This window comes from Mytilus edulis, unplaced genomic scaffold, assembly GCF_963676685.1.
Source record: "Mytilus edulis unplaced genomic scaffold, xbMytEdul2.2 SCAFFOLD_1039, whole genome shotgun sequence".
Classification (NCBI taxonomy): domain Eukaryota; kingdom Metazoa; phylum Mollusca; class Bivalvia; order Mytilida; family Mytilidae; genus Mytilus; species Mytilus edulis.
In genome coordinates, this window is record NW_027269076.1 from 14804 (window position 1) to 26478 (window position 11675).

The 11675-nt window shown below is 33.6% G+C and overlaps 1 protein-coding gene across 1 annotated transcript; it reads left to right on the forward strand.

Annotated features, from left to right (window-relative positions):
* The first annotated feature begins 10342 nt into the window (after positions 1–10342).
* On the forward strand, positions 10343–11241 carry LOC139509519 (uncharacterized). Its single transcript, XM_071296180.1, has one exon. The coding sequence runs from the start codon at positions 10365–10367 to the stop codon at positions 11172–11174; it is 810 nt and encodes a 269-aa protein (XP_071152281.1). The 5' UTR covers positions 10343–10364; the 3' UTR covers positions 11175–11241.
* Positions 11242–11675: the final 434 nt, after the last annotated feature.

The window sequence follows — 11675 nt, forward strand, 5'->3', positions numbered from 1 at the left end:
TGTTGGTTTAGACATTCTTGAGACAAATACATTTTTTGTGTGTGACATTTGTCCGATTGCTATAATATGGCTTCATATGAAAATCGACAATTTAGGACAAAGCTCTTATTTCAATTATAGTAAACATGTAATTACCGGAAATTAGTTATTTTGTACCTATTTTTCTACACTAAATCAATGGGTATATTACTAAACGAAATCCTTCCACATTTCAAACGTCAAAAATAATGACATAGACTTGAAAGGCTTATTATTGGGAAGGAGCGAAATACATTATTTTCTCGCCGAAACTCCAAAGTGATAACCAAGTTTACAATTTACGAATGACATACATTTGTACTCCATGCCTCAACAGCACTTTCTGGGTTTGAATCGTTTATTGTATTTCCGTTAGTTCTACCATTGGTGTCCAGGATCATAACTTAAATTTTTAAACGAAATTTCCTTCCACGAGGACCAAAACTGCATTGGCTAGAGGTATAAGGTAGGATTGAGATCTCACAAAACATGTTTAACCTAGCCGCATGTCAGTTGCGCCTATCCCATGTCTCTGGCCTTTTTTAGTCGTGTATGTATTTTTTAATTTTAGTTCGTTTATATGTGTTGGAGTCTAGTATGACGTCCATTTTCACTGAACTAGTGCAAAATTTTATTTAGGGGCCAGCTGAGGCCCACCTCCGAATGCGGGATTTCTCGCGGAGTTGAAGACCTTTGGTAGCCTTCGCCTGTTATCTGCTCTTTGGTCGGGTTGTTTTCTTATTGACATATTCCCCATTTCCATGGCTTCTGAATTTTATTTAGAAATATCTTTTGCTGATTTTATTTTGTAACAGCGATCAAGGTTTTTGCCTAATGGTGAAAGGAGAATATGTCAGGAAATCACAATAAGGCTTGCAATTTCAAGGGAACATTTTGATTGTTTTTCGTATTGTTATTTTGTGATAATTTTACAGAATTACAGCCAATTGCATTGAGTGTGTAGGTAAAGGTATAATCTGTAGTTAGCTTGCTTGTTAGCTAAACAATGAAGTCAATAATATATAAGGTATACTACCTTCCTTTTATTATGGGTCAAAGAACGGCCTTCAACACGAAGCCTTGGCTATAATGTTGTTGTTTTTTTTCATAAGCTTGGGTGGGTTTGGGGGGGGGGGGGGGGGTTCTTCCTCACAAACGCTATTGGTATTGTTTTTATACACATTAGTATCTGCATTTATCTTAAAAATTTGTTGTGAGGTTCCAATGTCGTCATTTGCATTTTCGATGGACCAAGTAAGTCTTGCATGAAATCTGATGACATGTATGATAACAGACTACCATATGAGTTTTAGGGGGAAGGGGGGGGGGGGGTGGCTAGGATGAAATTTGAAAAGGCAGGACATGAATGTGGTGTAAAAAAGGCGGATGCTAATTTATGTAATAAAAAAGTCAGGATAAACTTATATAAGGCAGGACCGAATAGGGTGAATAATAAAAAGTACAGAGATCACAAAAAGTGCAAGACAACATTTAACATACTGCCCAAGCCCCCTCCTCGTTTAAAAAAAACCCTGACATATTTTTTATATATAAACTGATCGATGAGATTACATATAAAACTTTAATACCCAATTAAAAACACAGATAAAGAAAAGATCCCACAGCATCAAATTTACATATTGTTTGAGAGAATCTAACATATGCATTCATATCTGTACAAGTATAGTAAAAGTTGTCGGTGCACTCGAATACTCCTGAGCGTAATGTTTATTTCATCATGCGTCCAGCAATTGTAAAAACTACATGTATATGATATCGTAACATACGTAACACTTTTATACGTCTTTTATCAATAAATCATGAAAACCATTTTAAGTTGGTTTGCATAATGCATTTCTCTCTATTATCCTGATTGCATCCGAATACAATTCAAACATATAAATAATTACATAACAACACCTTTTGGTTTTAGGTATGTTTGTAAACATACAATTACCGGTCCTTATACGTTCGTTCGTCGAGATAGGTTCGTTCGTCAATATCCTGGTCATCTCTTTAAAGACGTATCAACCGTATCATATACGTTGACGTATCCGCATCTGCAGATATACCAAAAAACAGTATAATTTTATGATCCCGAGCTTTAATTTTCTGTACTTTCAATAATGCAAATGGGCGAATGATTAATTTCTAATGCAGAAATTTACAAAACAATAAGGAAATATCGAGTTTTTGTGGAATATGTAACCCTACTTTTAAAGATATTCCGTTATAGTTGGAACAGTTTACAGGCATGATAGGAGTGAATACGGTAAACTCGTTTGTTTGTGTATGAACTTGTGCTCACGTAGCATTGACAAAATTGAAATTGTTAATTGTTGATTGACAAATAGAGTGATACTCAGTACTTTCTATTACATTTTATGATAAAATCGCAGATGAACAATATTCAAAGTTCCTTACATGTATATAAGTAGTACATTTGATTTTTTTGTTTTTGTTTATTCATATAAGATCTTGAAATATTTTTTAAATAGATTATTAAAGGATTGTGTACGATATTCGTGTACTTGCTCTACTTTGGCTCCTTTTTAAGGGCATGTAAAAGTAGTTGATAGAACCACTTATTTTTTTTTTACAAAACATCACTATCACAAATATTGAAAGTGTATGTTTGATTGTTTCGAAGAGATTCCAATTAGTTTTTTTTTTAAATGAAGTACGGTCTTATTAATAAGATCGGGATCACATAATATTTTTGATATATCTGCATATGCGGATACGTCAACGTATACGATACGGTTGATACGTTTGTAAATGACCGACCTCTAATACACTTACGGTCCGATACGTTACTTACGTAAACCACGAGTACACACATTTCCGTGGGAATTGTTTAAGCACGAGTTTCGCGATTAACATTTCAATGACATTATTGAAGTACGTTAGTCTAAATTTAAGGTTCATCATAAGGAATTGAAAAATATGGCCGTGTTTACACCTCCAAAATTACTATGAGTACAGACAAACTGGTACATACAGGAAAGTTTTAAGGCATGGCAGGAACTAGATATATAAAAGTTATATGAAGTCTACGTTTCAGAAAATTAAAAACTTACCTGGATTTTGATGTTCATTTTTTTCCAGTCTGCAGAAGATAGCAAAATAAACAAACACCCGAGTTTCATTTGATACGGTCCACTCAGTTACACAGTTTAAACCTGTTAAATCACCTATTGTTTACAGGTATCTATTGTCCATCTATTGTCCAGTTAAATCAATACTACTCACAACATTGAGTATATGAGGGGAGCATCTCAATCGTTTTCACTACTTAGTTAATTTTTGCACCTTCTGCAGGAACGAAAAAAAATGGATAGCAAAATCTAGAAAAGTTTATAATTTTCTGAAACATAAAATGCATTTAAAATTTATATATCTAGTTCCTGCCATCCCTTAAAACTGTTGCAAGTGTATAGGTTAGTCTGTACTCAGAGTAAAATTTGGGGTGTAAATACGGCCATTTTAGCCAAAAGGTTATGATGAACCTTAACGAAAAGATTCACTTTTATTTTTATTTGTTACAGTACACTTTCAGAAAATTGTCAAAGTGGAATATCGAGATTTGCTAAAAAAAAATGATGCTACAATGTTTTTAAAAAGTAATGTTGAATACATCTAGAAAAAAAGACTTTGTATATCAAGAAAATAATTCTACAATTTTGCACCATATATATTGTGGATTTTATAATAACGATTTAATAGTACACATGTTTGGGAGATAGACGCGAAGTAGTCACTTATCGTCCAGTGGCTAATATTTCATGAATGTTCAGGACTATAGGCAAAACGCAGTTATACGCTAAAATAACCGTTCAATTGCTCCGGCGTATCATATCATGCCAAGAAATTGCCTCCGTTGAAATTCTGCAAATATCCCATAGAGCAAATTACATGGATGATTAATATTGACCATTTGGTATATGGTCGTGTTCTTAGCGAGACGTACATAAAGGTCATAAATTAATTTGTTGAATGAAATTAAATCTGTATCTAATAATGGGTGCCGTAGGAGGTCCACCGGAATTTTTAGCTAGGATTTCTTGGCATGGGTAACACAATAATATGAACCCTTGCAGAAAGAAAGAAACAAACAAACAAACACACACACATTAAGCAATCAATCATGTTTCTTAGGAGGGGGAGAGACCGTTTTACAATTGCTTTTTTTAAGCAATTGATTCATATTGTAAAACGGCGTTTTTAACCATTTGTATGTACCATTTTTATTTTAAAAAATGTCCCCCTGGGACCTCCTTTTGCCCCCCCCCCCCCCCACCCTAATTTGTTTTTACCCTCCACTTACAACTGTTGAATGAAGCTGTGTGCTATCTATCCTTTCAACGGAGAAGAACGACAACTCCGGTTTTTTTCTCTTTAATATTGTATTTAGTAAAACATAGATCTCTTCTGAAAAAAAGTCCACATGCTTGCAAGTTATCTGATGTACTCTGAAACTACAAGTCCAATCGACCTAAAAATTTGCAGTCAGCAGGGCATACATGTATCTAAACTTCACAAAACACGTGGTGCAGCTACCTCCCAAGAATTTCCGTAGAGAAAAGAAATTGCAATGCCGTAAAAATTGCTCTCTAGGTCCATTAATCTCAATGAAATCCTACAATAAAATGTCTGCTCCCATATTATATTAAAATTTGTGTTACAAGCTGCTATTGAGAAATGTACATTGCAAGAAAATAATCAATGATCGTGGTTTAAAGTTACACAGTATAAATTAAATCCAAAACATGCACTGCTCGTGAACTGTGATCGAAACGTCAATTTCCTACAATGACAAAAGAAATATACATCGTGTGTATTCCCTCGTTATATACATGTCTGTCTAACGTCTCCATCTAAAAAGACTTATATACATGTTGTCTGTCTAACGTCTCCATCTAAAAAGACTTATATACATGCTGTCTGTCTAACCACTGTGTCTAAACCACACCGGCAAAATTTGCTCGGACTCGATGGTATCTAACATCCGGCACAATGACGGAACACTAATAGACAAAAGAAAGGTAGGTTTCTCCTTATTTTTTTATATTTTTTTTTATGATATCGAAGAATATATATACATATACAACTATTTTCTATTGTGAGATGCAATATTTTCTACAACCGTTCTATATTAACGGAGAAATAAGTCAAAATGCATGTCAAAATGACGAATTGAGTGAACCTTGCCTCGAAATTGTTTAATTTCTCGTTAAATTGTTCACATTGTATGAAAAGAAAGGTACGGGAAGATAGATTTTGACACGGAGATTGCAAATTTAGTTATTATGAGCATCTCCATAATTGTATCTCTGTGTATGGAACGAAAGAAATGGGTCATGTCAAAATGGAACTGGCCGGTTTCGTCAATGTATACAACCCGGTTTCGTCATAGATTTAAAAATGCATAACTCGGTTTGGTCAAATAAAAAAAATCATAATCGCATTACATTATAATTGATTATTTTACTTCAGCGTTTAAAAGGAGTTTTGTTGGTCGTTGGAAAACAAGTTCGTTCACTTGACAACGACTTATTATTTATATGAGTCACAGATTCAAATAAATAATAAGCAAAAACTTGAATTCCTACTCTTATAGAACACAAATATTTTAATATACTTTGCATTCCGAAATTTTTTAACAGCATATTGAGATTAAAGCTCTCTAAATATGCGTTTTCTATATGAGTTATGGAAAATATGCTGAACATGTTTAAACTTGAAATTAAAGTTTACGGTCTTAAAAATCGAAACACACAATTGATATGTGATTTTCTCGCACAAAAGGATGGACACCTTTATAAGTAATCTAATCATTCTATGTATGTAATCTTTTCTACAATCGTTAAAAATAAATCTTCTTAAGGATAAACGTTGATAATAAGACATTGGTATATGCATGCATAATCGACATAGAAAATAAATGTAGGATTACAACTACCATGCATTAAAATAATTTTTTTATCCCTTATTGTAACTATACTGCTATGTACAAATTAGTATAATAAATAGTCTCAGGTCATCGACAAAATTCAATAATAATTATTTTGTTAACATTACTAAAAAAAAAAGAGTCTGTACTGTCGCCGTTGTGTTATGATGATCGTACACTGACGTTGATCAATATTTTTTGACAATATATATATACGGACAAACGGATTCAGTTTATTTCAAAGTGGACGTAATTCGAACAACTTTTACATACCGCTGAGCGTAGCGAGTCGAACAATATTTTGATTATTTTTTGCTTTACAAATCGTTAAATACAGGAATCAATATAGTTTTGGCAACCAAAGGTGGGGTCGGGGCGTGCAACCTATACGTCATCTAGATTCGCCACTTATCTTATAAAGTGTATACCGAATTAAAATATTGTAAGAAATGAGAAGACAGGGATACCCGGGAAATCGGATTATGTGAGTTGGATTATGTTTATTATAATAAATGCCGAATATCAAGTTCTTTTTATCGATTTCTATACATTTTTTCAAAGATATATAAAAGTTATATAGCAAAAATGATAAGGCAGACAAATATACAAATAAATCGACTTGGCCGATATCCTAATAAAACTTATTGACCTTTAATTACGAGTTTTTTTTTCTTCATTTCTTTGCGTTTTTACACGCCCGTCCCAATTTTGACAGGAAGTATTATTGTATACACCCGTCTGTCCGTCCGTCCTTCCATCCGTCCGTTCCTCCATCTATCAGTCATTCGGTCCGTCCGTCTGTCCGTCTATCTATCAGTCTGTCCAGCATAAACATGTTGCACCGTAACTTCAGGACAGCTTATCTTATTTTCTTAAAATTTAACATAGTTATTTCTTATAATGGTCAAACGATCTGCAAACCTTTTAGTGAAAATCAAAAATCTTTTTGAGTTACAGAAAATGTAAGTGAAACAGGAATGTGGGGTTTTTTAACATGTCGCGCCATATCTCAAAAACGAAGTATTATAACGGCATTGAACTTTATACACTTCTTAGTTATATAAATATTTTAAACTTCTGTTTACTTTTTGGTGATGTTTAAAATTTTGGTTTAGAGTGATTGAATTTTTTTACATTTATAATTTAGGGCCCTGTTATAGCTTGCTTTCATGCAGTTTGTGTGTTTTTCTCATTGTTTAAGGCATACGCTGACCTAAACTTGATTAATTCAACATATTTTTTGTGTCTAAAAGAAAGTTGTCTCATTGTCAATGTTTATGGGATAAGTGGTTACCGTCACTTCTTCTTAATAAGACCTAGATATAAATGACGGTCATGTTTTGCAAACCAACTTTTATACACATTGAAAATACAAAACTGTCAGATATTGTTTTAGAAAGTTATCTTGAAGTTTTAATTGATTTTGAACTGTACAAAAAATGAATTTGAACTGTAAAAATAATGTGAAAAACATGCCTATGAAAATAAATGTGCCAACCAGAAACGGGGAGAAAGTTACAAATCTCACTGCTATGTTATGGATGCGTAAGTGTGAAAACTCGCTTTAGTGCGCAAGTAACACAGTATATATAGTACCAGAAAATCTGGCAGGACTGCATGCATGATTAATTTGTGCAGAACAGTATAGACTATAGTCGGTTTGGGACTGTTCGTCAATGATTGAATGCATAAATGTATTAATAATTGATAGTAAATATTGTAAACTAAGTGTATATAATATAGTATAGTAAATTAAAATTATGGCACAATCAAAACACATCCTTTTATTTTTCATCTTTACATACTACTATTATAAACAAAGAAAATATAATAATGTTACAAAATAATTAGATACCAGTGTTTGCTATTCAGTATTTATATTCCATTTAAAATTAGTTTGAAGTTAGTGAAATAAGGAATACGACTTTCATTAGGAAAATGTGTATTATCATAATTAACTATGTCCAAAAGTGCCCGTTTAAAATAGATTTTAACACGCCAAGTTTACTTTACAATAAATATATATTTAAATTCTCGAAAGACAATGTTTAGATCCGTGCCAAAGTTTCTTTTCATAAATTGTTTGTTAAAAAAAACCAAAAAAAACCGGGTGATATATGTAGACGAAACCGGGTGATTGTGTAGTAACAACATTGACGAAACCGGTTTATTTTAATTTGACATGACCCTTTTCTTTCGTATCATACACAGAAATACAATTATGGAGATGCTCATAATAACTAAATTTGCAATCTCCGTGTCAATATCATAGGCTATCTTACCGTACCTTTCTTTCCGTACAATGTGAACAATTTAACGAGAAATTAAACAATTTCGAGGCAAGGTTCACTCAATTCGTCATTTTGACATGCATTTTGACTTATTTCTCCGTTAATATAGAACGGTTGTAGAAAATATTGCATCTCACAATAGAAAATAGTTGTATATGTATATATATTCTTCGATATCATAAAAAGAATAAAAAAAATAAGGAGAAACCTACCTTTCTTTTGTCTATTGGTGTTCCGTCATTGTGCCGGATGTTAGATACCATCGAGTCCGAGCAAATTTTGCCGGTGTGGTTTAGACACAGTGCTAACGTCTCCTTCTAAAAAAGACTAAGTTTTCGCTATTATAAAGCCTCGTCACGTGACGCCACAACCTAGCGCGACCTGAAATAAAATAAAAACTTTCCTAACTAAATATAAAACTTAACCATACCAAGAAATTGCCTCCGTTGAAATTCTGCAAATATCCCATAGAGCAAAGTACATGGATGATTAATATTGACCATTTGGTATATGGCCGTGTTCTTAGCGAGACGTACATAAAGGTCATAAATTAATTTGTTGAATGAAATTAAATCTGTATCTACTAATGGGTGCCGTAGGAGGTCCACCGGAATTTTTAGCTAGGATTTCTTGGCATGTACACATTTAGGGACGAGGTGCAATGAATATTACCAGGGGAGAGGCGATGATTCAAAAGTTATGAAACCAGCAACGGCATAGTATGAAAATCATCTTTTTTTCTTCATTTTCATTTTATTATTTTGAGCGTTGCAAATTTTAAACTAGGAAGTATTTGTGTTTCTGTTAGGGAAGAAGACACTGTATTTGCGTTGACAGTTTCTTAGGTTAACAGTGCAACATTGTAATATTGAAGAGTGGGGGAAGGGCCGGTTTTTAATCTTCTGGGGCCATTTTTATCGTCTGACAACTCTATATTTAGAATATTTTGTAGTGTTATCTCCTCCGACCTGGTGGTATCAATAATCATATTCTAACCTATCGTACGTCCCGAAATCCTGAATATATCTCAAGAAAAATTCAATTTAATAAGTGTCGTTGCATGCACGATAATTGTCCGAAGTTTCACGACTATTATTTAAATATGCCAAAATAAAGGATCCCTATGACGAGTCTTACGTATAATTCGTCAAGCATACGTACATGTACCTTTCGTCAATTTGTAAGAAAGCTCTAATATGATATGTATGTATGGAGTAGTCCCAGGTTAAGGGGAGGGTTTGGATCACGATAACATGTTTAACCCTGTCACATTCTGTATGTACATGTATATGCTTGCCCCAAGTCTGGAGCATGGTATTCATTGGTTGCAATTGTCGTTTGTTGATGTGCTACATATTTGTTTGTTCATAATGTGTACATAAATTAGGCCGTTAGTTTTCTCGTATGAATTATTTTTGAATTTCATACCACATCTTGTTTTTTATATTGACTATGTAACATCCAGCAGGAAATTTATTTGCATATTTAGGATGAGAACATGTTAAAATGTATATTAACCATGCATTGCACTAAGCTTACACTCTGAGCTGGCCTTTTAAAGTGCTAAATGACACAGAAATTGACAACTATAAGTCACTGTACAGCTTTCAACAATGAGCAAAGCTCATACCACATGGTCAGCTATAAAAGGCCCCGAAATGACAAATGTAAAACATTTCAAACAAGAAAACTAACAGCATAATTTATGTCGTCTATGTACAAACAATAAACGAATAACTAATATGTGACACATCAACAAACGACAACTACTGAATTACAGGCTCCTTACTTGGGACAGACACAGGCATCCAGCATGTGTTGTGATACATTGTATTGAAAAAGCCATATTATAACATCTTTGTATTGCCAATATAAAAAAGAAGATGTGGTATTATTGTCCACAAGAGACCAAAATGACACAGACAATAACAACTATAGATCACTGTACGGCCTTCAACAATGAGCAAAGTCCATACCGCATAGTCAGCTATAAAAGGACCCGATATGACAATGTAAAGCAACTCAAACGAGAAAACTAACGGCCTTATTTAAATAAAAAAATAAACTCAATATTACATTTTTTTTTTGCAGTATTCACCAAAATGCCAAAACTTAAGAAAAGAAGAAATTTCCACTCACAAAGAAAGGTCCCAAAAAAACCTAAGCAGTCGTCTGCCAACAGCAGTTTCAATCTTGACCATTCATACACCAGTCATGATCATGTAGACTTAACGACAGCATGCCTTGAAGAAGAAATAGAAATAGGATTGATAAATATTGCAGAAATTGAAGACATAACACAGCTAGATCATGTAGATGTTGAAGATATACAACTAGAAGAGAGCCTTTATTCTGACCCTGTTAGTTCAACAATGCCATATGAAGATTTGAAAACTAATTTACAGAAATACCTAAGTACTTCATATACACTTGATCAAAACAGTGACTACATTCAAATTATGCAGTTGTACCCATCTACAGGCACTGCATCAGTAAAACTAAATGTTACCATTGACCAGAAGTTTGCAGCCAAAGTATTTGTTCACCGGATAGAACTTTGCTCTGATCACCAATTATGGAAAGATTTGCCAACAACATTTGATTCAATTATTAACATTCAGTCTTTACTATCTAAACTTGAAAGCTACTCCGTGTGTGTTGGGAACTATGAAAATGACCTTATAGATGTAATACCAATTGGCAGCGCAGTGCAACGTGCTAAACCTGCTTCAACAAACTGTCATGGTTATAGAGAGGGTGATTTCGGTGCAGTCAAGGGAACTATATCATATTCGTCAACAGTCCGCAATGTTCAATGTGCACTCCTTGTGCAAGGCAGAGACATATATACATATATTTGTGTATATATGTCTCTGTGCAAGGTCACAGATGTTACCAGTGCAGTCAACTGAGACGTATTTTAGTAGGCAGGAAGTACAGACAAGAAGAAAAGCAACGCAAAACTCAGGAAACCTCAGGCCCAACCGACTATACAAATCCTTGATTTCCCTAAATATTTCGATTTATTTTTGTAGACAGCACAAGAAATTTTTATTATTATTATTTTGCTTTAATATATGCTTTTTCATACTGATAAAGTGAATAAATTGAAGTATATAACTTTAAACTGTTAAGACAATATATAGGTTTACGCTTATTGACCTTTTACTATCTACGTTATTACTAGGTTGATGCGATGTGTGTATTATTCTCCGACAATACTTGTGAAGGTAAAATGTTATTTGCAGATTGGTAATTAGCTTGGCCTCTAGGGCACTCCGTGCCAGGTGCGACTGTCTATTCTATTCGGATCAGTGGATTATAAGACAGGAGGTCGCGTTTAATACACAAATTTAAAAAACATTTTCAAGGTGTTGACAAAACATTGGCGGGGAAGGGAATTTTTCAAACAA

Bases quoted from the DNA above. Each gene is read 5' to 3' on its own strand.
- LOC139509519 (XM_071296180.1), top strand. From the start codon at position 10,365: ATGCCAAAACTTAAGAAAAGAAGAAATTTCCACTCACAAAGAAAGGTC.